We start from the raw sequence: 27,020 nt of genomic DNA on the forward strand, positions 1-27,020 counted from the left end.
GGTGCTCAGCTCTGCCCTGCAGACACCTCCTGGCAGCAGGGCTCTGCCCAGGGGCAGCTCGCTGGGGGCACGTCCTAGAGACCAGGTCACACAGACCCTACTGACACTACATGTGTGGTGGTGGAGCTTTCTATGGGCTGAGGGGCAGGCAAGGGAATTGTTGGGGGTCCTTGTAACCTTCAATGGGAAGGCTTAGGCGTATCAGACTCTTCTGGGAAATAGCAGCCTCTATTTCTATTCCCACAGGGACAAAGAAGAGAAAACTGAAAGCAAATAGTCTGGAAAGCTGAGCCTAAAGTATCTAACCCCTGATTGTCTTCTCGCCTTAGATACATCCCAGTTGTGCTGTGGAACTGTGAGCAGGCTGCCCCAGGCAGCAGCCTCCCGCCAGCAGCAGGACCCTGCCCTGCCGGGGGGGCTCCTTCCACCCGCAGCTTCTCCCCGCAGCGCCCTGGGCAGCTCCCCGGGCAGGCTGAGTGCTGAGCCTGGCAGGCGGCAGAGGCCCTGCCCCGGCACACAGCCCCTGGGGCACAGCAGGGACCCTGCTCTGCACCACAGCCCTGGGCACCCCTGCCTGCACCCGCGGCTTCTCCTTCCTCCAGGAGCTGCGGCTGCATTGCCCTCCAGCCAGAGACTTACCGGGGTCAGGGCTGGCAAGTGTTCTTCCCCAGCGAGCTCTGTGCATCCTGCCACTTCTGCCTGCCTTTACCCACTCTGTCTCTGCAGGCAGTGCCCCCAGCCCTGCTGCGCTGGGCACAGGAGCTGCTCCTGGGCAGAGCTGGCTCTCTGCAGCACTGCCCGCTTGCCAGGAGCTCCCCTTGGGCCCAGGAGCCCGGCCCAGCTCAGCAGCACAGGCCCAGCCCAAGGCCTCCCTTGCTCTGCCCCCCACCAGGCTCCCTGCACATGGCCCTGGGGCTGCAGGGGAACCTGCTGGGAAACAGCCTCAAGGGATCCCTGGGGTTCCCTCCCTCCCCTGGGCACACGCTTCTCGACAGCATGATCATTTCTCCTAACAGAAAACCAATTAAGTGTAACAATCTCATCTTGTTGTCCCAGTATCAGTTAGGACATGAAGTCATGGTCAGGGACTGATCTCCTTCATCCCCACTTGAGGAAGGAAGTCAGCAGAGTCAGTGAAGGCATCTCATGCTGCTTGTTATTCCTGGGGCTGGGAGAGGTCTCAGCTCCCTCCCATGTCTGCCACAGACCCACAGGACCCGGGAGTTCAGGTGTCCACAACATAGGCAGCTTAATGCGAATTACTGAGCCACAATAGCTCCTTAGTGGAGATGGAGGACAGGCAGGAGCTGTTCAGATGCAAACATCTCGTGAAATTTGTAGCTGATCCTCTGCGAGTCAGGTGCAGGCATATGTCCTTTGGGTAACTGAAATGGCAGCAGATGCCACATGTAGGACAACTGAACCTGTCCCTACCCCTTATGTGCAGGGCAGCCTGCAGAGGCTGTCAGCAGAGCAAAAGGAGTCATGTGTCACAGGGAGAGCTAAACCTCTTCTGTTCTCTTCTACATGCCCCTTGGCTGTAATGGCTGTTGTGTCTCAGACATCTCCACAGGGCCTCAGCTCTCACCAGCAAGGTCTCCCTGCCCTTTGTGCCTTGAGGCAGGACTCTGCAGGGGTAAAACAGGTGGTGGGTGGGGACAAAATCAGTGGTTACTTTGCAAACTACACCCGTAACAGTTCATGGGACCTTAGGGCGTGCATCCACGGGTACAGGGAGAGTGTTCTGGCCTGGAGGTACTGGTTCCTTATGATCCCAGGAAGGGATCGGACAGCAGCATTCAGATACTGTAAGGGATCATTTAACTGCTCTTAGAGCTAAGGCTGTAAGGAGAGAAGACTATAGATGACCTATTGAATTTGGTGTGACTTCATTCTAGACACAGTACTCCACTGTTAGTTGCAGCTCTCCATTAGACATTTGCACTGACCCTATGGGATTATTAAAGGGTGAGCGAGTTTTGCTGATCAGTCCTTGGCTCTCCAGTTAATGAATCAGCATATATGTGGTAATCAGGGAGTCTCGGATAGTGCCATATTGCCACTGGTGCACCATTTGGGTAGCTACTGGCACTTCGACCCTGAGCAACCCCACAACTGAAGGATCCTGTGAGGGACTGGGCAAGGTAGAAAACTGTTTAATGTGCATAAATCACCATAAATCACCTCCAGCGTGGCCAATTCCATCAGATACAGGCTGCCTCTCTCCCTGGTGATCCATTTGCCTGGGTGGCAGACAACATCTTCCTTGAAGGGATACCTTTCCTTTACACGTGACAGGAGTTGCCTCAAGAGAGTGAGGGTTTGTGCCCCCTTTCCAACTGCTTTGTCAATGCCCCCTTCCCTGGGGAGGTATCCAGCTGCTTGGCTTCCCTGCCCTCTAATTCCAGGCTACTGGCCCTGTTATCCCTGTATCAGAGCAGCCAGGTGACAATGTGCTGGCCTACATGATGGATGAAATCTTTTCGCACATCAGCTCCCCAAGGAACAGTGATCAGGTGCTTACTGATGATTTTATGATATCTCACTCTTCATCCACGTGTTCCTCTGATGGCCCTACTTGGGAGTAGCCTGCCTCATCTTCTTCTTCCTCCTTCCCTCTATGAGTAGGAGCTTCTTTCCTTGCTAAACAAGCTGATTTTGTTTTTTTCTCACGTATACATATGACTGATACAGGCACAGTTTGGTTCTGTGGCTCAGTCACAGGGATTGGAGTTGTGTAGATTGCAACTCAGTAAGCAAAGGCCAAGCCCCAGCACTTTGCAGTTATTTCTGTCTCTTTGGAATTGCCAGGGTGATGACACTCCTTTTTCAAGCATTCTGTGATTATTTTTTTTAGGATTCTGCACTTGTTCATGGGTGAAGTAACAAAGCATTGCAGGTGCCTACAGTTCTAGATGCCTGCCCATATCCTCCAACATTCCCTGCCACTCATAATTATCCTGCCTCAAGGCACATCCCTGTGTGGCATTCTAGAAATAGGTTACCCTAACCTTAAACAAAACCTGAAACACATTCAGGAGAGATAAGAATAAGAAGAAGTTGGTTTGAACATCCCAAGGATATTGAAAGTTTTGAAGAGCTATTGTAACTAGCCTGGAGGAGAAAGGGGGAGGTGAAGGAGAAAGGGAAAGGGAAGAAGTGGGGAGAAGAAGTGTCCCCCCTCATCCATCCCATAGATTGGCTCCCCGAGGAGAAAAGGTAACAACTGTTAATTATGAATAGTTTCTGGGAGATGGTTCCTCAAGTATGGAGGTGACAGCAATGCTGAGTACAACTACCAGATTAGTCTCATGACCAGCAATTTTATCACAACATAAGGCAGTGTTAGGCTGTAGAGTAAACTAATAACCATAAACCAGCCCCCAAAAAGGATAAACAGCACAACAGGGAACACGCACAGTATGTAATGTGCTATCCAACACAATTCTGAGGGCAAACAGAGCTACTACATCGAGATAAAAACAAAATAAACATTGTGGCCAGCAACCATGAAGGTGTTAGAATGCTATTAACAGGTTTATTTTAACATGATCCAGTCATAGTTGTCATTATCTCAATCCTTTGGTCCCCACGCAGGATCCATTTGGGAAGGACGGCATTCCATGGGAGGGACGCAGGGGCAGAGATTGACCGTCAAGGAGCGGTGGAGACAAGTGCCATGGACTGACTGCAATCCCCCTTTCCCTGTTCCACTCAGGGGAAGGAGATAGAAGAGTGTGGATAGGGGGAATGGTGTTTTTAGTTTGCTTGTAATTCCTCACAGTTGTAGTCCACCAGTGATAGGCAATAAATTATATTAGTCTGCCTATGCTAAATCTGTCTTGCCCCGATGGTAACTGGTGCCCATGAGGATGTTCGGTGGGTGACCTCCTATTCTACCTGAACCCTTGATCTCTTTTCATCATATTTCTCCCCCTTTTCCTTGTAGGTGTGGAAGTGAAAGAGCAGTTGCTGTGGAGTTCACCTGCATAGCCGGGTAAAACTACCATAGCAGAGATATAGGAAGGGTTCAGCACCAGGATTGTGGCCATTCAGGGATGGCATCTCAGCATCCAGGACATGCTCTGCCAGCCTGGCGGAACAGGAGGGAAGGAACAGAGGTTCCCCTGAAGGAGAGCAGTACAAGGGGAAGGCTTGATTTCCAACTCAGGCATGGCTGGAACATTCCTGAGAGGCCTGTGGGAGCTGCAGGCCACACCAGTCTCTGGGACACCAGAGGTCTTTCCTCCCAGAGACAGATTCCAAAGAGGCACCAGCTCCCAGGGGAACCTGGCCCTGGATTGTCCCCCATCACGATGAGGCTGAGCCATGCCTAGTGGATCCCTGGGGCTCAGGGCAGCCCTAGCATCAGGACCAAGGAGTCGTGGTTGCTGCAACGTCCCCTGAGCCCATTGGAATCCTCAGGCAGGGCTCTTGAAGCAGACACTTGTCCTGCCCAGCTCCCCAAAACAGCCCAGGGCTTGCAGCTTGGGACAGCTGACAGCCCCTGGGACACCCCTTGGGAAGGGGCTCCTGACACCCTCACCTTTGGAGAAGAGCTGCAGGAGCACTGGAAACAGGGAAGTCAGGTTGGAGGTGATGGTCACACTCCAGCAGCCATCCATCTCGCTTGCTGCTGGCCCTCAGCTCACGACAAGGGATGCCCGCCCTGGCTCCTCAACCACAGCTCCTCTGCAAGGTGCCCCTGCTCCTCCGCCCGTCAGCGAGGGTCGCCCAGTGCAACCTTGCTGCCTGCTGCCCCCACTCCTGGCCACAGAAGGACAGCGGTGGGGAGCACCCAAGCAGTGCCCAGCAGGGACCAGGCCTTGCAGGGAAGTGCCGGCACTGGCGCTGCTCCAGTGACGATATCCTGGTGATGCAGTGCATCCCCCTGTGACATCAGCACGTGTCATTTGGAGGCCTGGGAGGTCAGCAGCATGGAGATGGCACAGCTTGGGAGAGTGACGAGAGATTTCCCTTCTTGTCCTGAGAAACAGTCACCTCCCTTCTGCCCAGTTCTTTTCCACAGGATCCTGACAAATCCACCAGGAACATCTTGAAATGGTGACAAAGGCCACGGAATAAAGGATGTGGAGCGCTGGAAAAGTCACCCCTGTGTTCCTGCACCAACACGCCTGTGCTCTTGGAAGCCCTTCCAGGAAGGTGGGTTTTGAGGCTTGTCCTGGGCCTGGGCTTTTTTCAAAAGATGGGAGCGAAGGCAGCTCAGTATGCAAAGACAGCCCCTCGGTATGCCTGAACTCCTCTTCAATGCATGTCGCTCACTTGGAGAAGTAGGATGTGTTATATGGAGGGAATTGCAGCACATGCCAGTGCCTTCCTTCCCGGACATCTCACGGGGCTCTGAGATTTGAGAAGGCCTCAGCAACATCCCCCAGTCTGCCATGCAGGAGGCAGAAGTAGTACACGAGGGAATGGCAAACATACTCTCAGCACCTCATGGCAAGGGAAAGGGGTAGGGCAGTGCAGCAGACGAAGGGGAGAGTAGGGAGAACAGCTTGGGACAGATGCAGTGCACTCCTTAAGGCTGACGCAGCTTCCTTACGGTGGGGATTCAGCTCCTCCTGCCTGTGCCCCACGCTGAGGGCATTGGGGCACATCTGGGCTGCAGCACCTCAGCTGTGGCACAAGGGCCAAACTCAGACTTGTCCCAGATCTTGTGCCCAAGCATGGGCATGCAGAGGCTTTCCTTCACGGCAGAGACCTGCTGCCGTGGATGGCAGATGGCCATGGGAGGATGAATGAGGGGCCCGAAGCAGAGCACGCCCTGGTGTTCCTGAGGCCAGAAGGAAACAGGCCTGGGCTGTGGCGCCCTGACAGCAGAGGGCCTTTTGTGGTGTTGGTGCAGCCCTGAGGGCCAGTGCTGGAGCTGGGGCTGATCTCCAGGCAGGAGAAGGGGCTGCTGCCAAAGTCCTTGCCTATGGGCGTCCTGTGATCCAGGGACACAGAAAAAATCACTGGGCTGTGTCTTGACTGAGTAAAGGATGGGGGTAAGAAGCAGCAGCAGTGTTTGCAAACACAAGTGGAAACCCCGGTGTGATGTGCCTCATGTCCATGCACTGCCTGCCTCTACTGGATAGAGGAGGGACAGACCTTGGCTTGCTGCAGCCCTGGGAAGCGGCCACTTGCTCATAAGCACCAGATCTGTCGGAGATGCCATCGGGGTGCCCGTTAAGTACCAGCTATGAATGGCCAGAGCTGTCCTGTGGGTCCTGTGCTGCCCGTGTCAGCTGCATGCTCCAGCGGTGCTGGGCAGCGTTGGCATCTCAGGTAGCACTGCAGGCCTGGAATTGGCTATTACATGGAGCAGCTGCCCTGAACGAGGTTAGGCAATGTAGGGATGTCCGTGAGACAAGTGCCGTTACAGTCACTGGAGATGGAGGGAAAACCAGATGGAGAAGAGGGAGAGAGAGACTCAGGTCTCCCTGTGGCACAGCTCTCCATTGGGTCAGGTGGATACCTCTACAGGCTGCCCTGAGCCTACTGAGGAGGGACAGGTTTAGTTGTCCTAAATGTGTGCATTTGCTGTCACTTCAGCTGGCCAAAGGCATTCCCCACCAGCTCCAAGGGGATGCCCCCAGGTGCTGCCCTGTCCCTCAGGGTTCCTCCATGAGAGCTTGCAGATACCTGCACGTCCCTCTGCCCCCTGACATGTCACCAGGTGTTTGCAGCCCCCTGATTGCCTCCATCTCCATTAATGATGTTGGAGCTGAGAAAAGGAGCTCACCTGCAGGTGCCCATGTGGTGTACATTAAAGGGAGGGCAGAGGAATCCCAGGTCCTGTGGGTCTGGGGCAGGCACGGGTATGAGCTGAGCCCCGTTCTAGTCCCAGGACTAAAACCCTGAATGAGATGCCTTAACTGACTCTGCTGAATCCCTTCCCTGAACAGGGGATAAAGAAGATGATTCCCTGACTTTGTCTGGATGCCCAAACTGATAATGGGACAAGAAGATGTGATTGTTACACTTAATTGGTTTTCTGTTAGGAGAAATGATCATGCTGTCGAGAAGCGTGTGCCCAGGGGAGGGAGGGAACCCCAGGGATCCCTTGAGGCTGTTTCCCAGCAGGTTCCCCTGCAGACTCAGGGCCATGTGCAGGGAGCCTGGTGGGGGGCAGAGCAAGGGAGGCCTTGGGCTGGGCCTGTGCTGCTGAGCTGGGCCGGGCTCCTGGGCCCAAGGGGAGCTCCTGGCAAGCGGGCAGCGCTGCAGAGAGCCAGCTCTGCCCAGGAGCAGCTCCTGTGCCCAGCGCAGCAGGGCTGGGGGCACTGCCTGCAGAGACAGAGTGGGTAAAGGCAGGCAGAAGTGGCAGGATGCACAGAGCTCGCTGGGGGAGAACACTTGCCAGCCCTGACCCCGGTAAGTCTCTGGCTGGAGGGCAATGCAGCCGCAGCTCCTGGAGGAAGGAGAAGCCGCGGGTGCAGGCAGGGGTGCCCAGGGCTGTGGTGCAGAGCAGGGTCCCTGCTGTGCCCCAGGGGCTGTGTGCCGGGGCAGGGCCTCTGCCGCCTGCCAGGCTCAGCACTCAGCCTGCCCGGGGAGCTGCCCAGGGCGCTGCGGGGAGAAGCTGCGGGTGGCAGGAGCCCCCCTGGCAGGGCAGGGTCCTGCTGCTGGCGGGAGGCTGCTGCCTGGGGCAGCCTGCTCACAGCTCCAAAGCACAACTGGGATGTATCTAAGGTGAGAAGACAATCAGGGGTTAGATACTTTAGGCTCAGCTTTCCAGACTATTTGCTTTCATTTTTTTCTTTTTTGTCTCTGTGAGAATAGAAATAGAGGCTGCTATTTCCCAGAAGAGTCTGATACGCCTAAGCCTTCCCATTGAGGGTTACAAGGACCCCCAACAATTCCCTTGCCTGCCCCTCCGCCCAGAAAAAGCTCCACCCACTACGTGCAGTGTCAGCAGGGTCTGTGTGACCTGGTCTCTAGGACATGCCCCCAGCGAGCTGCCCCTGGGCAGAGCCCTGCTGCCAGGAGGTGTCTGCAGGGCAGAGCTGAGCACCCAGCGGGTGGGATGGGGGCTGTGACCTGCAGGCAGGAGGCGTGGGGACAGAGACCCAGCTGCAGGCAGGGACAGCTGCAGGCAGCAGAGCCTTGGTCAGGGAGTGAGAGGGAGCTGCTCCCAGAAACTCCATGGCAGAGGGGATTCAGGCACCTCCCTGCCATCCCTGCACTGGAGACGCCTTCCCCTGAGCAGCTGCATGGTCTGCTCTTCCATCCAGTAAAGCCACTACCCCCACAACCATGGAGTCTTTCAACGTTATTCCCTTGGCTGTCCAATCTTCAGGACAAGAGGTCACCCCAAATGCCCAGCTCTCACTCTCATTCTTGGCTTCTTCAGCAGAAGCAATGGGGCATTTCTTTGTGTTTCCCCTCCCATCCATCCTGCCCTTACTATTCTCCTCAGACTCTGGGCAGTGGGATTAAAGCCAGATCTCAAACAGCAGAGTACTGAGTCCTGCTCTGGAGGTGTATCCCTGGGAGCAAAGTGCCCAAGTTGTTCTAGGCAATATGGCTCTGGGCACTGTGGTGCGTAGGGCTGGGAGATGAGCTGGCTCTATTCAGGTCACTCTGGTTTAAGGACATCCAGCGGTGTCCCTGGGGTTATCCTGCTGGAGGATGTTGAACAGCCACTCTGCGTTACAGGTGCACAGCATCTGAACCAAACTATGAGTTTCAGAATGGGTCACCAGCTTTCCCAGGTACCCACTGCTGCAAAACAGGGCTGAGTCCTAGAGAACTCATGGGCAGAGGCTGCTGCTCCAAACAGCACTCAGCCAACACGAAGCAGAGCTCCAGCCAGAGAAGAGAATGAAACTGCTGCTGAGAATGCGTTTGTGTAGGTGAGTGAGAAAGGAAGAGTGTTGCTGAAAGTACAGAGCTCTGCTCAGAGAAGTCTGCCCTAAGTTCTCTGTGTCCTTTTGTCTTTGGACAGGCTCCGAGGCCAAGAGTCAGCACATGTCCAACAGCAACTCCATCAGTGAGTTCCTCCTCCTGCCATTCGCAGACACGCGGGAGCTGCAGCTCCTGCACTTCGCGCTCTTCCTGGCCATCTACCTGGCTGCCCTCCTGGGCAACGGCCTCATCCTCACAGCCGTAGCCTGCGACCACCGCCTCCACACCCCCATGTACTTCTTCCTCCTCAACCTCACCCTCCTCGACCTGGGCTGCATCTCCACCACTCTCCCCAAAGCCATGGCCAATTCCCTCTGGGACACCAGGGCCATTTCCTATGCAGGATGTGCTGCACAGGTCTTTTTGTTCCTCTTCTTCATATCAGCAGAATTTTATGTTCTCACCGTCATGTCCTACGACCGCTACGTTGCCATCTGCAAGCCCCTGCACTATGGGACCCTCCTGGGCATCAGAGCTTGTGCCCAGATGGCAGCAGCTGCCTGGGGCAGTGGGGTTCTCTATGCTCTGCTGCTCACTGCCAATACATTTTCCCTGCCCCTCTGCCAAGGCAATGCTGTGGACCAGTTCTTTTGTGAAATCCCCCAGATCCTGCAGATATCCTGTGCACACTCCTACCTGAAGAGTTTTTGGGTAGTTGTGACTGGTATCTGTTTAGCATCTGGCTGTTTTGTTTTCATTGTTTTTTCCTATGTGCAGATTTTCAGGGCTGTGCTGAGGATGCCCTCTCAGCAGGGCCGGCACAAAGCCTTCTCCACCTGCCTCCCCCACCTCTTTGTAGTCTCCCTGTTTATCAGCACTGGCTTTTTTGCTTCCCTGAAGCCCCCCTCCATCTCCTCCCCATCCCTGAACCTGGTGGTGGCAGTTCTGTACTCGGTGATACCTCCAACATCGAACCCCCTCATCTACAGCATGAGGAACCAGGAGCTCAAGTGGGCTATTAGGAAAGTGATTTCATGGACGTTTCTGAATAGTGAGAAATTTCCCCTCTTTTTCCAGAAATGACTTAACTTGGTACCTCCCCTCAGGCCTGGTCCTTCTTTCATTATCATTATTGTTATTTTTATCTTTGGTATCATTTGCATTTATTATGCTCTTAGAGTAATATTTCTTTTTCATCTTACTTCTGCTGAGGATCGACACTGCTCTATTTGCTCTTGAGGCTCTGTAAATATGTGTCTAACAGAAGGTCAGAGCTGACTCTTCCATAGCATCTGCAAAATAAAACGGGATCTCCACAGTGCACAGTCTGAAGCCTTGGCTCTTTTTTCAAGGTTGTTGCCAAGCTTTCCAGAAGCTTGTGCCGCTTTCCATCACCTATCAGACTCTTTCCATCATCTGTCAGTGGTCATGGTCATCCAGAGAGGTCCCAGATGACTGGCGACTTCCTAATGTGAAGCCCATCTACAAGACGGTTTGTAAGGAGGACCCGGGGAATTACAGGTCTGTCGGCCTCACCTCAATGCCAGGAAAGGTGATGGAACAGATCATCTTGAATGCAGTCACACAACGTATGTGGGACAACCTGGGGATGAGGCCCAGTCAGCATGGGTTCATGAAAGGCAAGTCCTGCCTGACCAACCTCATCTCCTTCTATGTCTGGGTGACTTGCATGGTGGATGAGGGAAATCACGTTGATGCAGTCCACCTAGACTTCAGCAAGGCCTTTGACACGGTCTCCCATAGCATTCTCCTGGAGAAGTTGGCAGCCCATGGCTTGGACAGGTTCACTCTTTGCTGGGTTAAAACTGGCCGGACTGCCGGGCCCACAGAGTAGTGGTGAACGGAGTGAAATCCAGCTGGTGACCGGTCACTAGTGGTGTTCCCCAGAGGTTGGTGTTGGGGCCCATGCTCTTTAACAGCGTTATTGATGATTTGGATGAGGGAATTGAGTGCACCCTTAGTAAGTCTGCAGATGACAACAAGGTGGGGGGAGGTGTCGATTTGCTGGAGGATAGGAAGGCTCTGCAGGTGGACCTGGACATGTTGGATCGATGGGCAGAGGCCAATGGGATGAGGTTCACCACGGCTAAGTGCCGCGTCCTGCCCTGTGGCCACAACAACCCCATGCAGTGCTACAGGCTTGGGGCAGACTGTCTGGAAAGCTGTGCAGAGGAAAAGGTTGGATGTAGTACTTAGGGACCTGGTTTAGTGAGTGATATTGGTGGTAGGGGGATGGTTGGACCAGATGATCTAGGAGGTCTATTCCAACTTTAATAATTCTATGATTCTGTGCTTCTTACGATACAGAGCCACAAGTCCACGGTTTCCTGGTGCTTCACCAAGCCTAGGAAGTGGCTGAGGAAGAACTGGTGCCCTATATTCTCCAGCCCTTAATGCAACCATCTTTCTAGTTGGGTGGCATCGAAAGCAATGCCTGTGCCCTGTGTCTGGGCTTTGACTGATGGAAACAGGGCCCAGCAGCCATAGCAGTTTGCTGCTGTTCCTCTGGCTGTGTCTAGCACATGGCCGTGAGACAGTCTCCCCCAGTCTGTGTGAGCTGAACCTGAGCCCAGAAGTCCTCAGCAAGTCCTCAGCTTGGGTCCACCCCAAAGACTGCAGTGCAGTTGTGACCACAGGAAGGACGAACCCTCTCCTTGGGCCTGTCCATAGCTGGATGCCTTTGCATGCTCCACAGGAAAAGGGAGCATATTGGTAACATGCTAACACCCCTTTCACAATCTCTGTGTCTGTATGAGCATCAGAAAATGTCCCTCAGTCCTAAGATCCAGCAAAGCCCAGCTTCTCCTTTCATCAGGAACCTGCAGAAATTCTCTCAGAATTTCCGACACTCTTGTGCACACAGGAAAAACACACACGTGCATGCAGAAACATACACTCTCATACACACAAAGATGTGCACACATGGCATGGACACAGCTGACCACACACAGAGCAACTCCAACAGGGAACAGCACCTTCACAGCCACCACACCACCAGCAGCACACACAGAGCCATGAGCAACACACCTGGCCCCATCCCATTCCCCACCTCAGCCTGATCTGCTCTGAAGGTCACCAGTGCTCCACGCATCCCCAGCAGCAATTACCCATGGGTGCAGACGCACACATGGCTATGTGGTTCCATGATTGTATGATTCACCCTCAACACACCCAGGAGTGAGCACACTCACACAGGAAATAGCCAGCAACAGAGGTGAATAAGAAGGCAGGACAGTGATCAGGAACAGGGCCTGAGCAGACCAGCCCTGACCAGCCCCATATCCACATGCAGCTGGCCCCTTGCATCCCTCTCCCCTCCTCTTCCACAGGATTCTTCCTCCTTGAGACACTTTAATCCCTTCCTTTCTTACATGCAGTGCCCTGCTCAATTACCAGTGCTCACCAATCACATTTTCCCCCACTGATCCCTAGTTTGCTATACCTGTACCCGCATTTGGTAATTCAGATACCATTGCCTACATCATCTGGGCCTCTAACAGGCAGGAGAGGTCGACATGTCAAAGATTTGCTCTGTGGCAGGAGTGAGGGGTGGCATGAACAGTCCTGAGCAGGGATGGTTTTATGGTAACTGGGCTCCATGCAGGACTGAAAATCGTCATTTTATGGCTGTAGGCCTGAGTATTGCCTCCATTTTTTTTAACCATTTCAAACATTTCACTTCAATCAGCACACTTCAATCAACTGAAATGACTGAACAGTTCTAATACAATGTTTGAATTGTCCCATGACATCTTTTTTTTTTTTTCTTGGATGTTTATTACAGCAAAAGAAAAAATACCAATCTTCCCCTGTACTTGCATTGCCAGAACTCTGTCTCTTATGCACCGCACTTCATCTCCCCAGTCTTTCAGGTATTTCCACCTGGCTTTGTGAAACAGACCGTGTTGGAAGTAACCTTTCCAGCAGACTGTCTGGACATGTGCAGTTTCCATTCTTCTCCAGATTCCCCTCCCCTCACCCTTTGATCATTCAGATACCTGTCACCTACACAGTTGGTTCTCAGAACTAGAGGGATCTCAAGCTTGCCCATATTTCAGTTTTCTGTCTCATCATCCCTACAGACAACTCTGTAATTGCATTTCTATTCATCATTTCCTACCCATGTCAAACATTTCTTGTACAGTCATCCCTTGTGGAAGTTGCACCTCACTGGAGGCAACTTGGAGTTGGCTCACTGTTGAGGACTGTGGGGTTTGCTTGTTTGTTGTTAAATGTTAATAACAACGACTTCAAAAACTGTGCCTGTGAGCAGCCAGTTGTCTGAGGAAAGGAGGTGGGACTTGGTGAAAAGATGCTGTAACCTCCAGCTGCAGACTTCAGTGGAGAAGTCTGGTGTAAGGCAAAGTGATGCAAGTCCCAGGTGCCTGATGAGAGAAGTGGTGGGGATGGGGAGCTGAGCAGCAAGGTTGTCCATAGAGTCTAGGACTTCAAGGGACTGCTTTTCCACTTATACAGACCTCCTTAGGAGGCACATTGGATCCATGACAACTAGAGAGTGAGGCTATCAGTTCTTCTGAAAACTCTAAACTAATGGAAACTAATCTCAAATAAGGAAAATGCTTTTAGTGAAGTAGTCATTGAAAACTTCCTCTTTAAACTGCATTCTTGAAACCTCACTAATTAATTGTACAAGTCTGGGAGACTGGATGAAAATGACTGAATTGTAATGAGCCCCATGGTGCATTTGGAGCTGAGACCATAAACTTCAGGTAGTGATAAGAGAATGATGTAACTGCAGGAGAAGTTAAAGTCAGAAGGAAACCTTGAAGTGTCTAGGAGTATTAATGGGCCCCAGTGAGGATCATTACTGACAAAGCCTCCCCATGGACTTGTTAGAGCAGACAATGGGAGGGCATGATTGCAGGTAGGCAAAGGCACTGGGCAGGAGCCTCTGATGCTGAGTAAAGGCCTTGGTTTGTTTGGTGAAGCACAAAGGCTAAAGCCTTGTCCACAGCCCCTGGGAAGGGAGGCCCTGACCCTCACCCATGGCTCAGGGCTCTTCCTGGGGCAGTGGGATGTGGGGTGTGTGATGCTGCGTGAAGGACAATGCTATGACACCTCCTGGCCTCCCCACTGGGTTGCAAGGAGGCAACAAGGCCCCAATGTCATGAGCACAGCAGGTCTCCTCATGAGCCTCAGTAGCAGAGACAACTGCCATCGGCAGGGGGACAAAGCTCTTGGTTCTGCTGGGGCCTTCCAGCCTTGCCAGTGCTCTCGGTCTTCTCCACCACAGGCTGTCCTGCGCTGTCTTATCCCTTCCCACTTTTCCCTGAAAGCTGTAGGCACCCACCTTGCTTCTCCACCTTGCTCTCATCCAGGCATTTCCTTACTTTTACTGATGTCTCCCCACCCTCCATGGCAGTTGCTTGAAACACAATAGCATGGGCTGACCACAGACTCCTTCTGGGTGACCTCTGACACCACAGCACTACCCTTTCAGTGACATTTCCTCCTCCTCATGCCCAGTCTTAAACTTCCAAGAAGCACATTGCAGCAGCTTTTACTCTCTCCTGCTGTTTCCCACCACCAGAGAAAGCTCCATTATCCACAAACCACTTTTTTAGCAGATGTCCCAAGCCATCAGCCTTCTGGAGTCCTATGGCCTGACGAGACAGAAGAAACCTCACCATGGTCTTCCAAGCCATATACCTGCTGCTGGCCTTCCAGCTTCTCAGGTAGCCATGACCAAGTTGTGTGCCTGTTGCTGGCCCACCATGTTCTCAGGCAGAAGGGACTTGAAAACCCACACCCAAGGCCTCTTCCTACATGGGGCCTATCAGGCTCTTAGACAGAGGGCATCTCACAATCAATGTGCCAAGCAGGTGCTTTCTGCTGCCTTATCAGGGATGCTGGCAGGTGTAGGTGGAAAAGCACAGGTCTCAGCCAGGAGGCAAGAGCTGACACATCTGCTGCTTCAGGAAGCAGTCACCTCATAGGCCCTGTCCCCAGCCATGTTACTGCTGCTGGCCTGTCAGCTCCAGAGACTGAGGTGACCAGATGCTTCCTACTGGTTGTTAAGTTTCTGAGGCACAACAGACCACATAAGAACACATTCACCCAGCACTCGCCTCTGTGAGTGGCATCTGCCCTTGGGGCCCAGAGATGTGCAAAGCCTTGGTTGTCTTGCTTTCCAATATCCATTGGCATTCAGTCCAAGCTAAGCAACCCAAGGTCTTCTCCAGAGATTGTCATCACGGAAAGGTACTTCTGGGACTCCTTGCAACTGGCTTCAGTAATTCTTCCATTGCTTATGTCAATCGTGAGTGCCTGGAGTGTTTCGGACTCTTCTAGAGGTGAATTTCGAGTATGGGAATGCTTTATACAAACACAAAAGAGCTTTGACATGTTGGCTTGTGCTCAGTGACTTCTGTCCTAGAGCACTGCAGGTTATTGAATCAAAGACTGGAGTGCGCAGAGCGCATCCAGTGTCCTAGAGCCACTCACACACTGGCTGATACTGACTTGGTTACTGAAAATACAGTTTGGTGGGAGACTTCAACTTCCCAGATGTCTGCTGGAAAGACAATGCAGCAGAGAGGAATCAGTCTAGCAGGTCTCTGGAGTGGGTGGAAGATAACTTCCTGACAAAGCTGCTGAGTGAGCCAACCAGGGAATGTGCCCGGCTGGACCTTTTGATTGTGAACAGAGAAGGCTTTGGGGGGAATGTGAAGGTTGGAGGCCATCTTGGGCATAACGATCAGGAATTAATAGAGTTTTTGATTTTTGGAGAGGTAAGGAGCGGGGTTAGCATAATTGCCGCCCTGGACTTCAAGAGGGCTGACTTTGGCCTGTTAAAGAGCTTGGTTGGCAGAGTCCCTTAGGAGGCAGTTGTGAAAGGCAAAGGAGTCCAGGAAGGCTGGACACTCTTCAAGAAGGAAATCCTAAAGGCACAGGAAAAAAGCCATTCCCATGTCCCAAAAGATGAGCCAGTGGAGAAGGTTGGCCTGGCAGAACAGAGAGGTTTGGATAGGGCTCAGTAAGGAAAAGAGAGTTTATGACCTTTGGAAGAAGGAGCAGGACACTCAGGAGAACTACAAAGATGTTGTGAGGCTGTGCAGGGAGAAAATTAGAAGGGCCAAAGCCCAGCTGGAACTCAGTCTGGCTACTGCCATGCAAGAGAATAAAAAATGTCTTTATAAATGCCTTAGGAACAAAAGGAGGACTAAGGAGAATCTCTATCCTTAATTGTATGGGGGGAAACATAGTGACAAGAGATGAGGAAAAGGCAGAGGTACTTAATGCCTTCTTTGCCTCAGTCTTTAATATGAAGCCCAGTTGTTCTCTGGGTACCTAGCCTCCTGAGCTGGTAGGTAGGGACAGAAAGCAGAATGAAGCCCTCCTAATCCAAGAGGAAATGGTTAGCAACCTGCTACTCCGCTTAGTCATACAGAAGTCTATGGGGCTAGAGGGGATCCACCGAAGAGTATTGAAGGAGCTGGCAGAAGTACTTACCAAGCCACTTTCCGTCATTTATCAGCAGTCCTGGCTGCCAGGGGAGGTCACAGCTTACTGTCGGCTAGCAAATGTGATGCCCATCTACAGGAAAGGCCAAAAGGAGGACCCATGGAGCTACAGGCCTGTCAGTCTTACATAGGTGCCGGGGAACATTATGATGCAGATTATCTTGAGTGCCATCATTCGACACATACAGGACAACCAGGTGATTGGTATCAGTCAGCATGGATTTATGAAAGGCAGCTCCTGCTTGATGAACCTGATCTCTTTCTATGACAATGCGATGCACTTGGTGGATGAGGGAAAGACTGAGGATGTTTTTTACCTAGGGTTTAGTAAAGCTTTTGACTCTGTTTCCCAGAGCATTCTCCTGGAGAAACTGGCTTCTCATGTCTTGGATGGGCGTGAGCTTTGCTGGGTAAAAAAAATGGCTGTGTGGCTGGGCCCAAAGGGTTGTGGTGAATGGAGTTAAATCCAATTGGCAGCCACACACAAGGGGTGCCCCCCAGGGCTCAGTACTGGGGCCAGACACAGGACAAGAGGAAATGGCCTCAAGGTGCATCAGGGCAGGTTTAGGTTTGGTTTTGGGTATATGTCTTCCTTGAAAGGGTTGTGATGCATTGGAACAGGCTGCCCAGGGATGTGGTGGAGTGGTCATCCCTGGAGGTATTCACAAGACATATAGGTGTGGTGCTTAGGGATATGGTTTAGGGATAGATGTAGCAGTGTTAGGTAAATGGTTAAACTTGATGATTTGAGAGGTCTTTTCCAATCTACGTGATTCTATGATTCTATGATTCCATGAGTATAACATAAGTCACAGTCATTGGAAGGCAGCCTCTGCAGTCTGGGAACTCGAGACTATGGCCTGGACAAGTCTGTAGGTTGTGCGAGGGATTCCTGTGGGCTGGCACCACACATCCTGGCTGTGAGAAAAATCTCAATAATTTTCTTCAGACAGGATCTTCTGCAAAGCTATTTTATTCGCGATTGCAATGGCGGGCGTCCTGCAAGCAGAAGTGCACAGTAAAAGTTTATCATAACCTTGTATTCCCTATTACCCGACACCTACACTTTTGCTCTCTAAGGCTTCCTGAAGGGAGGTTGTGATGAGGAGGGCTTGGCCTCTTCTCCCAGATAACTAATGATAGGACTCGAGGAAATGTCCATGAGTTGCGCCTGGGGAGATTTAGATTAGATATCAGGAAAAACTTTTTCTCTCAAAGAGTGGTCAGGTACTGGAACGGCCTGCCCAGGGAGGTGGAGGAGTCACTGTCCCTTGCGGTGTTCAAGAAGCACCTGGATGAGGTGCTATGTTATATGATTTAGTAGCTTAGTGGGTAGTATTGGTGATAGGAGGACATTTGGACGAGATGATCTTGTAGGTCCTTTCCAACCCCGTGTTTCTATGATTCTATGACCTGATTTCCCCCGTGTCCTCATTGGCTGAGTACTGCAGGTTCACAGCCTACTCGATGCCCTTCTATGCCATATATGTACATTTTTTTTGACCAACTGGTAATTTCTCCTTTTCCTTTTTTTTTTTTTCTTTTTTTTTTTTTCCTTATTCTCTCACGACTAGAGGCTCATGATTTTTGTTTTTACTGACTTCGCACTTCTTGTCCTGTTTTTCTTAGCTCTCCTCCTTAATTTGGGACAGTGGGACCTTCCCCTTCTATTGCAAAACCACAACTATGTTTCTCACACTGGCACACTTACCTGTAAATTCCTGGAGTTAACTACACTTGAAACAGCCATTGAGACGCCGAGAAACTCGTATTGGATCATGTGTGATAAACTCAGGCTGAAAGACTCAAGAGCAGGTGACTTTGACTGGCTGTGGCAGAGCCCAGCAGCCTGCCCCAGTCTGGGAATATGTCCCCTTCCAACTAGGGAAATTAAGAGGGATTAATAGGAACAGACCCATGAGGTCAATCTGCACAGTAAGGGAAAGTAATGGTTCTTGTGCTGTAGGTGCAGCAGGCAGGAGGCCTTGGATTGGGCCTCAGAAGACTCAGGCAGATCTAATGCAGTTCATCCCTGAGCTAAGACAAACACTGTGAGCAGAGCGAAGGACACCGAGTGGTGCCCTAGCATGAAGGAGGATGCAGAGCACAGCTGTAAGAGGCGTCTTTCCTCTGCGACGACCGATGCAGGTTGGTCTGAAGTGAAAGCCCCAGACCAGGACCCATAGAGTGAAGGTCCCTGGGCACAACTGCAGAAAGACTTTGCAAGACCTCTGCCAGTGACAGCTTGAAACACCAAATGCATCTTGGCAGTAGTAGGTCCTTTTGGCACAGGGGCAGATGTCCTCCCTGGCAACACCACCACCGAGGCCACCACTGCAAAGCTGCTGCGTGACACCGACTGCGTGACACCCCGGGGTCCAGAGAGGGGAGAGGGGAAGGGGAGAGGCAGGCCGTGGGGAGGGGGCTGGAGTGAGGTCACTGCCACTGCAGCAGCCTGACTGGCCCTCAGAAGGGCTGGCCGGCAGGCACTGTGACATCATCCCGCGCATCAGAGAGCCCCTGGGCAGAAATGACATCACTGCAGAGGGGAGGGCGAGGGGCTGGCAGAGCCCCATCGAGGGGCTGGCTGTGGGTCCCCTCTGCTACAGCCACCTGACGGCGCGGGGCAGGCAGGAGGGCAGGCAGGGCTCGTGGCCGCCTTGCTCAGGACGAGCCCTGGGTGAGCTGGGTGAGAAATCTGAGCCTTAGCTCCAGCAAAAGCTCTTCTCTTTGCTCTTGACTTTTCTCGATAACACCACTTTCAGGTGAGCTCTGCCCTTGCTAAAACCATACCTCCACCTCCACCATAAATTTCTGTTTCAGAGCCTGTCCTTGCTGTCACCCGTGGGTGGCTGCTTTGTGGCCCCTCTCAGTGCCCTGTCGCTGCAGCGTCCCAGTCCCACTGCCCCACACATGCTTCCACAGCCGTGCTGCCAAGGCACCACACATGGCAGTGCACATTCAGGGCTGGGTCAAGATCCCCCTGTTACAATCCCAGTGGCACCCTCAGGGTCCCTTCCTGCCATGGCCCTCCTGCCTTTGCAGCCTCCTCCAGCCCATGGCCTCTGCCCTGACATCCCATGGGGGCCTCTGCAGACAGCCCTGCTCCAGGTCTGCAGGGCTCTGGGCCAGGACAGAGGCCAGCACAGCTGGCCAGTCCCCCAGCACAGACCCTGAGCATGGCTCTCCCACCTCCTTGCCCTCTGCCCACCTCCCTGCCCTCATCCCAGTGCAGTGGCAGCAGCCCCAGGGCAGTGCCCACCGCAGGCTGCTGCAGGGCTCTGGGCACTGCCACCACAGCCCCAGCTCCTCTGAAGGGCACAGCAGCTCCTAGGGGCACAGAGGGCTCAGCCCCACATATGGGACAACCATGGCACAAGCGTACAGAGGTCAGTGTCCCCTGCTGTGTCCCCTGCTCTCTTCTGCAGCACATCCTCAGAGGCCCGCAGCCCCTCTGGGCCATCCCTGGGGGTCCTCAGGCAGCTCCTGCTGCCCCAGGGCCAGGGCAGCCTGCCCCGAGCTGCTGCAGCCAAAAAGGGGTTTGCTATTCCCATTACTTCCTGATCAGCTGAGAGTGGGTCTCAGACAAAGAATTTTTTGTGGCTTCATTTATTTTGTTTAAATACACAAAGAATCTGGCTCCTCATTTCTGCAAAGCCTCAGGGTCACACAAGATATCCATCAGGCTGGATGCGGCTCTGGGCAGCCTGCTTTAGTGGCTGGCAACCCTGCCCAGAGCAGAGCGGTTGAAACTACGGGATCTTTAAGGTCCTTTTCAACCCTGGCCATTCTATGATTCTATGATATGTTGGTACTTGAGTACAACAGGATGAAGAACAGCATTGCTTTGTGGAAAACATTATCACACGGGGAAAAAGAAAACCAAACAAATCCCTCCAGAAGTTCAGACAGGCTTGCCATGTCATTACATAAACTGTAATTCGTCTGAAGAAGAAAAGAAGCACTTTATAGCTGTGGAAAGGCACAGTCAGTTTCCTCAACACATCCTTACAAACATCCATGACATCACTTTCCTAATGGCATTCTTGAGCTCCTGGTTCCTCATGCTGTAGATGAGGGGGTTCACTGCTGGGGGCATCACCGAGTACAGGAAAGCCATCACAAGGTCCAGGGATGGAGAGGAGATGGAGGGGGGCTTCAGGTAGGCACACATGCCAGTGCTGAGAAAGAGGAAGACCACGGCCAGGTGAGGGAGGCACGTGGAGAAGGCTTTGTGCCGTCCCTGCTCAGAGGGCATCCTCAGCACAGCCTTGAAGATCTGCACATAGGAGAAAAGAATGAAAACAAAACACCCCAAAAACAGAAAACCACTAAATGTGAGAAGCTCAGTTTCCCTGAGGTAGGAGTCTGAGCAGGAGAGCTTGAGGATGGAGGGGATTTCACAGAAGAATTGGTCCACAGCATTGCCTCGGCACAGGGGCAGGGAAAATGTATTGGCAGTGTGCAGCAGAGCATAGAGAACCCCACTGCCCCAGGCAGCTGCTGCCATCTGGGCACAAGCTCTGCTGCCCAGGAGGCTCCCGTAGTGCAGGGGCTTGCAGATGGCAACGTAGCGGTCATAGGCCATGACGGTGAGAAGAAAATACTCTGCTGATATCAAGAAGACGAACAGAAAGAGCTGTGCAACACATCCTGCATAGGAGATGGCCCTGGTGTCCCAGAGGGAATTGGCCATGGCTTTGGGGAGAGTGGTGGAGATGGATCCCAGGTCGAGGAGGGCGAGGTTGAGGAGGAAGAAGTACATGGGGTTGTGGAGGCGGTGGTCGCAGGCTACGGCGGTGAGGATGAGGCTGTTGCCCAGGAGGGCAGCCAGGTAGATGGCCAGGAAGAGCGCGAAGTGCAGGAGCTGCAGCTCCCGCGTGTCTGCGAATGGCAGGAGGAGGAACTCGCTGATGGAGCTGCTGTTGAACATCTGATCCTCCTGGGAATGGGGATCTGCTGCTCTGGATAGGGAGGCCTGTCCAAGGAGGAAAGAGAATTAAAATGTTAGGGTAGACCTCTGTGAGGAAAACCTAGCCTATTTTATTACATTTATTTATTTATTTATTTATTTATTTATTTTAAACTATAAAAAAACTGCCTCTTCACTTCTGGGAGGACTGGTCCTCTGCTTGATGTCACAGTGGTGCTGCCTGAGGGTGCTACTGGGGGCAAGAGACTCTGCAGGAGACAGTGCTGACCTATAGCAAGAAGTAAATGGAACATGGGGAGGTCTCAAATGAACTGTGTTTGATGTAACAAGGAGTTTTGGAGTACACTTTCTCAAAATTCACCCAACTGCAGAGCAGGGCTTTGTGCACAATGCTTTGGTTTGTTACTTTATACTTGTCCCCCTAAACCTGAGGAGTGCATTTAAGGCACAAATCCTTGGCACATTTAGTGCCCACCAAGTGAAACCTTGGCCTCCTGGGAGGCAAAGGGACTGTCCCTCAGGGCAGAGTGAGGACAGTGGTTGTGTCCATCACTCCTGGTCTCAGCTGCCCTGTGCGGGCACCTCTGGAGGATGGTCACACTCAGGTGTTTCCCTGAAAAGAACCTGGATGCTGCTGAGAGCAGAGGAATCCAGGTTCAAAGTGCAGATCTCCAAACACCTCACCCATCTCATCGTACCTGAGGAGGATCTCAGCGCCCTGCTTTTCACCACGGACACAGAGGGATCATAACAGCTGCCAATATACAGCCATCCACCAGCATTTCTATGGCCTTAGGACTGAAGTTTCTTCTCCATGGGGCTGCTAGATAACACAGGGCTGCTAGGGAAGAGCTGTGTCCCTGTGCAAGGCAGCCTGCAGCCCAGCAAAAGCCCTAGTGACATTAGGGCTGGAAGTCTATGGTGTGAGAAAAAGGAGAGTGGAGAGTGGCTCCAGGGGAGGCATCTGCAGTACAGGGATGGCAGGGAAGTGCTCAAATCTCCCCTGCCGCTGAGTTTCTGGGAGCAGCTCCGTCTCACTCCCTGCTTGTGGCTCTGCTGCCTGCAGCTGTCCCTGCCTGCAGCTGGGTCTCTGTCCCCACGCCTCCTGCCTGCAGCTCACAGCCCCCATCCCACCCGCCGGGTGCTCAGCTCTGCCCTGCAGACACCTCCTGGCAGCAGGGCTCTGCCCAGGGGCAGCTCGCTGGGGGCACGTCCTAGAGACCAGGTCACACAGACCCTGCTGACACTGCATGTGTGGTGGAGCTTTTTATGGGCAGAGGGGCAGGCAAGGGACGTGGTACAGGCCTTCTAATGCTTGTTGTGAAAGCTTAGGAGAGTCTGACATCTCTTGGAAATAACGGCATCTATTGCTATTACCACTGAGCCAAAGAAGACAAAATGGAAAGCTCCGCAGGCTCAGGAAAGCTGGGACTGAAGCTGAAATCCCGTGCCTGATCCCTTATCCTGCAATGTCCCCTTGAATACATCAAGGTTGTGCTGTGGAGCTGTGAGCAGGCTGCCCCAGGCAGCAGCCTCCCGCCAGCAGCAGGACCCTGCCCTGCCGGGGGGGCTCCTTCCACCCGCAGCTTCTCCTCGCAGCGCCCTGGGCAGCTCCCCGGGCAGGCTGAGTGCTGAGCCTGGCAGGCGGCAGAGGCCCTGCCCCGGCACACAGCCCCTGGGGCACAGCAGGGACCCTGCTCTGCACCACAGCCCTGGGCACCCCTGCCTGCACCCGCGGCTTCTCCTTCCTCCAGGAGCTGCGGCTGCATTGCCCTCCAGCCAGAGACTTACCGGGGTCAGGGCTGGCAAGTGTTCTCCCCCAGCGAGCTCTGTGCATCCTGCCACTTCTGCCTGCCTTTACCCACTCTGTCTCTGCAGGCAGTGCCCCCAGCCCTGCTGCGCTGGGCAGAGGAGCTGCTCCTGGGCAGAGCTGGCTCTCTGCAGCGCTGCCCGCTTGCCAGGAGCTCCCCTTGGGCCCAGGAGCCCGGCCCAGCTCAGCAGCACAGGCCCAGCCCAAGGCCTCCCTTGCTCTGCCCCCCACCAGGCTCCCTGCCCATGGCCCTGGGGCTGCAGGGGAACCTGCTGGGAAACAGCCTGAAGGGATCCCTGGGGTTCCCTCCCTCCCCTGGGCACAGATGCACTTGACAGCAGACTCATTTCTCCTTGCAGAGAGCCAACTAAGTGTAATAATCACATCTTCTTGTCCCACTATCAGTTTGGGCATCCAGACAAAGTCAGGGAATCTTCTTCTTTATCCCCTGTTCTGGGAAGGGATTCAGCAGAGTCACTTGAGACATCTCATGATGGATTTTAGGACTGGGACCAAAAGGGGGCTCAGCTCACACCCGTGCCTGCCCCAGACCCACAGGACCTGGGATTCCTCTGCCCTCCCTTTAATGTACACCACATGGGCACCTGCAGGTGAGCTCCTTTTCTCAGCTCCAACATCATTAATGGAGATGGAGGAAATCAGGGGGCTGCAAACACCTGGTGACATGTCAGGGGGCAGAGGGACGTGCAGGTATCTGCAAGCTCTCATGGAGGTACCCTGAGGGACAGGGCAGCACCTGGGGGCATCCCCTTTTTATCAGTATCATCCCCCAGTATCAGTTTGGACATGAAGTCATGTTCGGGGACTGATTTCCTTCATCCCCACTTGAGGAAGGAATTCAGCAGAGTCAGTCGAGGCATCTCATGCTGCTTGTTATTCCTGGAGCTGGAAGGGGTCTCAGCTCCCTCCCATGCCTGCCACAGAACCGCAAGAGCTGGGATTCCTCTGGCCTCAGTTCAGGTGTCCACAACATAGGCAGCTTAATGCGAATTACTGAGCCAAAATAGCTCCTTAGTGGAGATGGAGGTCAGGCAGGAGCTGTTCAGATGCAAACATCTGGTGAAATTTGTGGTAGATCCTCTGAGAGTCAGCTGGAGGCATTCCTTTGGGTAACTGAAATGGCAGCAGATGCCACATGTAGGACAACTGAACCTGTCCCTACTCCTTATGTGCAGGGCAGCCTGCAGAGGCTGTCAGCAGAGCAAAAGGAGTCATGTGTCACAGGGAGAGCTAAACCTATTCTGTTCTCTTCTACATGACCCTTGGCTGTAATGGCTGTTGTGTCACGGACATCTGCACAGGGCCTCAGCTCTCACCAGCAAGGTCTCCCTGCCCTTTGTGCCTTGAGGCAGGACTCTGCAGGGGTACAACAGGTGGTGGGTGGGGACAAAATCAGTGGTTACTTTGCAAACTACACCCTTAACAGTTCATGGGACCTTAGGGCGTGCATCCACGGGTACAGGGAGAGTGTTCTGGCCAGGAGGTACTGGTTCCTTATGATCCCAGGAAGGGATCGGACAGCAGCATTCAGATACTGTAAGGGATCATTTAACTGCTCTTAGAACTAAGACTGTAAGGAGAGAAGACTATAGATGACCTATTGAATCTGGTGTGACTTCATTCTAGACACAGTACTCCACTGTTAGTTGCAGCTCTCCATTAGACGTTTGCACTGACCCTATGGGATTATTAAAGGTTGAACAAATTTTGCTGATCAGTCCTTGGCTCTCCAGTAATGAAGCAGCATATATATGGTAATCAGGGAGTCTCGGATAGTGTCGTATTGCCAATGGTGCACCATTTGGGTAGCTACTGGCACTTCGACCCTGAACAACCCCACAACCGAAGGATTCTGTGAGGGACCAGGCAAGGTAGAAAACTGTTTAATGTGCATAAATCACCATAAATCACCTCCAGCATGGCCAATTCCATCAGATAAGGGCTGCCTCTCTCCCTGGTGGTCCATTTGCCTGGGTGACATGCAACATCTTCCTTGAAGAGATACCTTTCCTTTACACCTGACAGGAGTTGCCTCAAGAGAGTGAGGATTTGTGCCCCCTTTCCAATGCCCTCTTCCCTGGGGAGGGATCCCAGCTGCTTGGCTTCCCTGCCCTCTAATTCCAGGCTACTGGCCCTGTTATCCCAGTATCAGAGCAGCCAAGTGACAATGTGCTGGCCTAGATGATGGCTGAAATCTTTTTGCCTATCTCGCAGCTCCCCAAGGAATAATGATCAGGTGCTTATCGCTGCTTTTATGATATCATTATTCATCCACCTTTTCCTATGATGGCCCTACTTCAGGGTAGCCTGCCTCATCTTCTTCTTCTTCCTTCCCTGTATGAGTAGGAGCTTTTTTCCTTGCTAAACAAGATGATTTTATCTCTCTTGCTTCTTCTCGGGTATATGTATGACTGATATAGGCACAGGCTCGTTCTCTGGCCCAGTCACAGGGATTGGAGTTTTGTAGATTGCAACGCAGTAAGCATAGGCCAAGCCCCAGCACATTGCAGAGATTTCTGTCTCTTTGGGATTCCCAGAGTGATGACACTCCTTTTTCAAGCATTCTGCCAATCTTTTAGGATTCTGCACTTGTTCAGGGGTGAAGTTCCAAGGCACTGCAGGTGCTCACTGTTGTAGGTGCCTGCCCATATCCTCCCACACTCCCTGCCACTCGTAGCTATCCTGCCTCAGGGCAGATCTTTGTGTGGCATTCTGAAATAGTTTACCCTAATCATAAACAAAAAATGAAACACATTCAGGAGATAGAACAATAGGTACAGGTTTGAACATCCCAAGGATATTTGAAGTTTTGAAGAGGTATTGTAACTAGCCTGGAGGAGAAAGGGGGAGGTGAACGGGAAAGGGAGAGGGAAGAAGTGGGGAGAAGAAGCGACCCCCCCTCATTCCTCCCATAGATTGGCTCCCCGAGGAGAAAAGGCAAAGACTGTTAATTATGAATAGTTTCCGAGAGAAGGTTCCTCAAGTATGGGGGTGACAGCAATGCTGAGTACAACTACCAGATTAGTCTCATGACCAGCAATTTTACCATAACATAAGGCAGTGTTACGCAGTAGAGTGAACTAATAACAAGAAACCAGCCCCTGAAAGGATAAACAGCACAACGTGGAACACACACAGTATGTAATGTGCTATCCAACACAATTCTGAAGCCAAACAGAGCTACTACGTCGAGATAAAAACAAAATAAACATTGTGGTCAGCAACTATGAAGGTGATATAATGCTTATAACAGATTTATTTTAACATGATCCATTCATAGCTGTCATTATCTCAACCCTTTGGGCCCCGCACAGGATCCATTTGGGAAGGACGGCATCCCATGGGAGGGATGCAGGGGCAGAGATTGACCGTCAAGGAGCAGTGGAGACAAGTGCCATGGACTGACTGCAATTCCCATTCCCCTGTTCCACTCAGGGGAAGGAGGTTTAAAAGTGTGGATAGGGGGAATGGTGTTTTTAGTTTGCTTGTAATTCCTCACAGTTGTAGTCCACCGGTGATAGGCAATTAATTATATTAGTCTGCCTATGCTAAATCTGTCTTGCCCCGATGATAACTGGTGCCCATGAGGATATTTGGTGGGTGACCTCCTATTCTACCTGAACCCTTGATCTCTTTTCATCATATTTCTCCCCCTTTTCCTTGTAGGTGTGGAAGTGAAAGAGCAGTTGCTGTGGAGTTCACCTGCATAGCCGGGTAAAACCACCATAGCAGAGATGTAGGAAGGGTTCAGCACCAGGATTGTGGCCATTCAGGGATGGCATCTCAGCATCCAGGACATGCTCTGCCAGCCTGGCGGAACAGGAGGGAAGGAACAGAGGTTCCCCTGAAGGAGAGCAGTACAAGGGGAAGGCTTGATTTCCAACTCAGGCATGGCTGGAACATTCCT

At 52.5% G+C, this 27,020-nt stretch overlaps 2 protein-coding genes across 2 annotated transcripts; one reads left to right on the forward strand and one right to left on the reverse strand.

The window, feature by feature from the left end:
* Positions 1–8,595: 8,595 nt before the first annotated feature.
* LOC136787125 (olfactory receptor 14C36-like) lies at positions 8,596–9,927 on the forward strand. Its single transcript, XM_066984260.1, has one exon. It carries the CDS (start codon positions 8,968–8,970, stop codon positions 9,925–9,927), a length of 960 nt encoding a protein of 319 aa, XP_066840361.1. The 5' UTR covers positions 8,596–8,967.
* Positions 9,928–20,019: 10,092 nt separating this feature from the next.
* LOC136787218 (olfactory receptor 14C36-like) lies at positions 20,020–21,282 on the reverse strand. Its single transcript, XM_066984351.1, has one exon. The coding sequence runs from the start codon at positions 21,280–21,282 to the stop codon at positions 20,347–20,349; it is 936 nt and encodes a 311-aa protein (XP_066840452.1). The 3' UTR covers positions 20,020–20,346.
* Between the last annotated feature and the right edge of the window lie 5,738 nt (positions 21,283–27,020).

Source organism: Anser cygnoides, chromosome 28, assembly GCF_040182565.1.
Source record: "Anser cygnoides isolate HZ-2024a breed goose chromosome 28, Taihu_goose_T2T_genome, whole genome shotgun sequence".
NCBI classification, from domain to species: domain Eukaryota; kingdom Metazoa; phylum Chordata; class Aves; order Anseriformes; family Anatidae; genus Anser; species Anser cygnoides.

What these genes read in the sequence shown, in the direction of transcription:
- LOC136787125 (XM_066984260.1), top strand. Translation starts at nt 8,968, where the DNA reads ATGTCCAACAGCAACTCCATCAGTGAGTTCCTCCTCCTGCCATTCGCA.
- LOC136787218 (XM_066984351.1), bottom strand. Translation starts at nt 21,282, where the DNA reads ATGTTCAACAGCAGCTCCATCAGCGAGTTCCTCCTCCTGCCATTCGCA.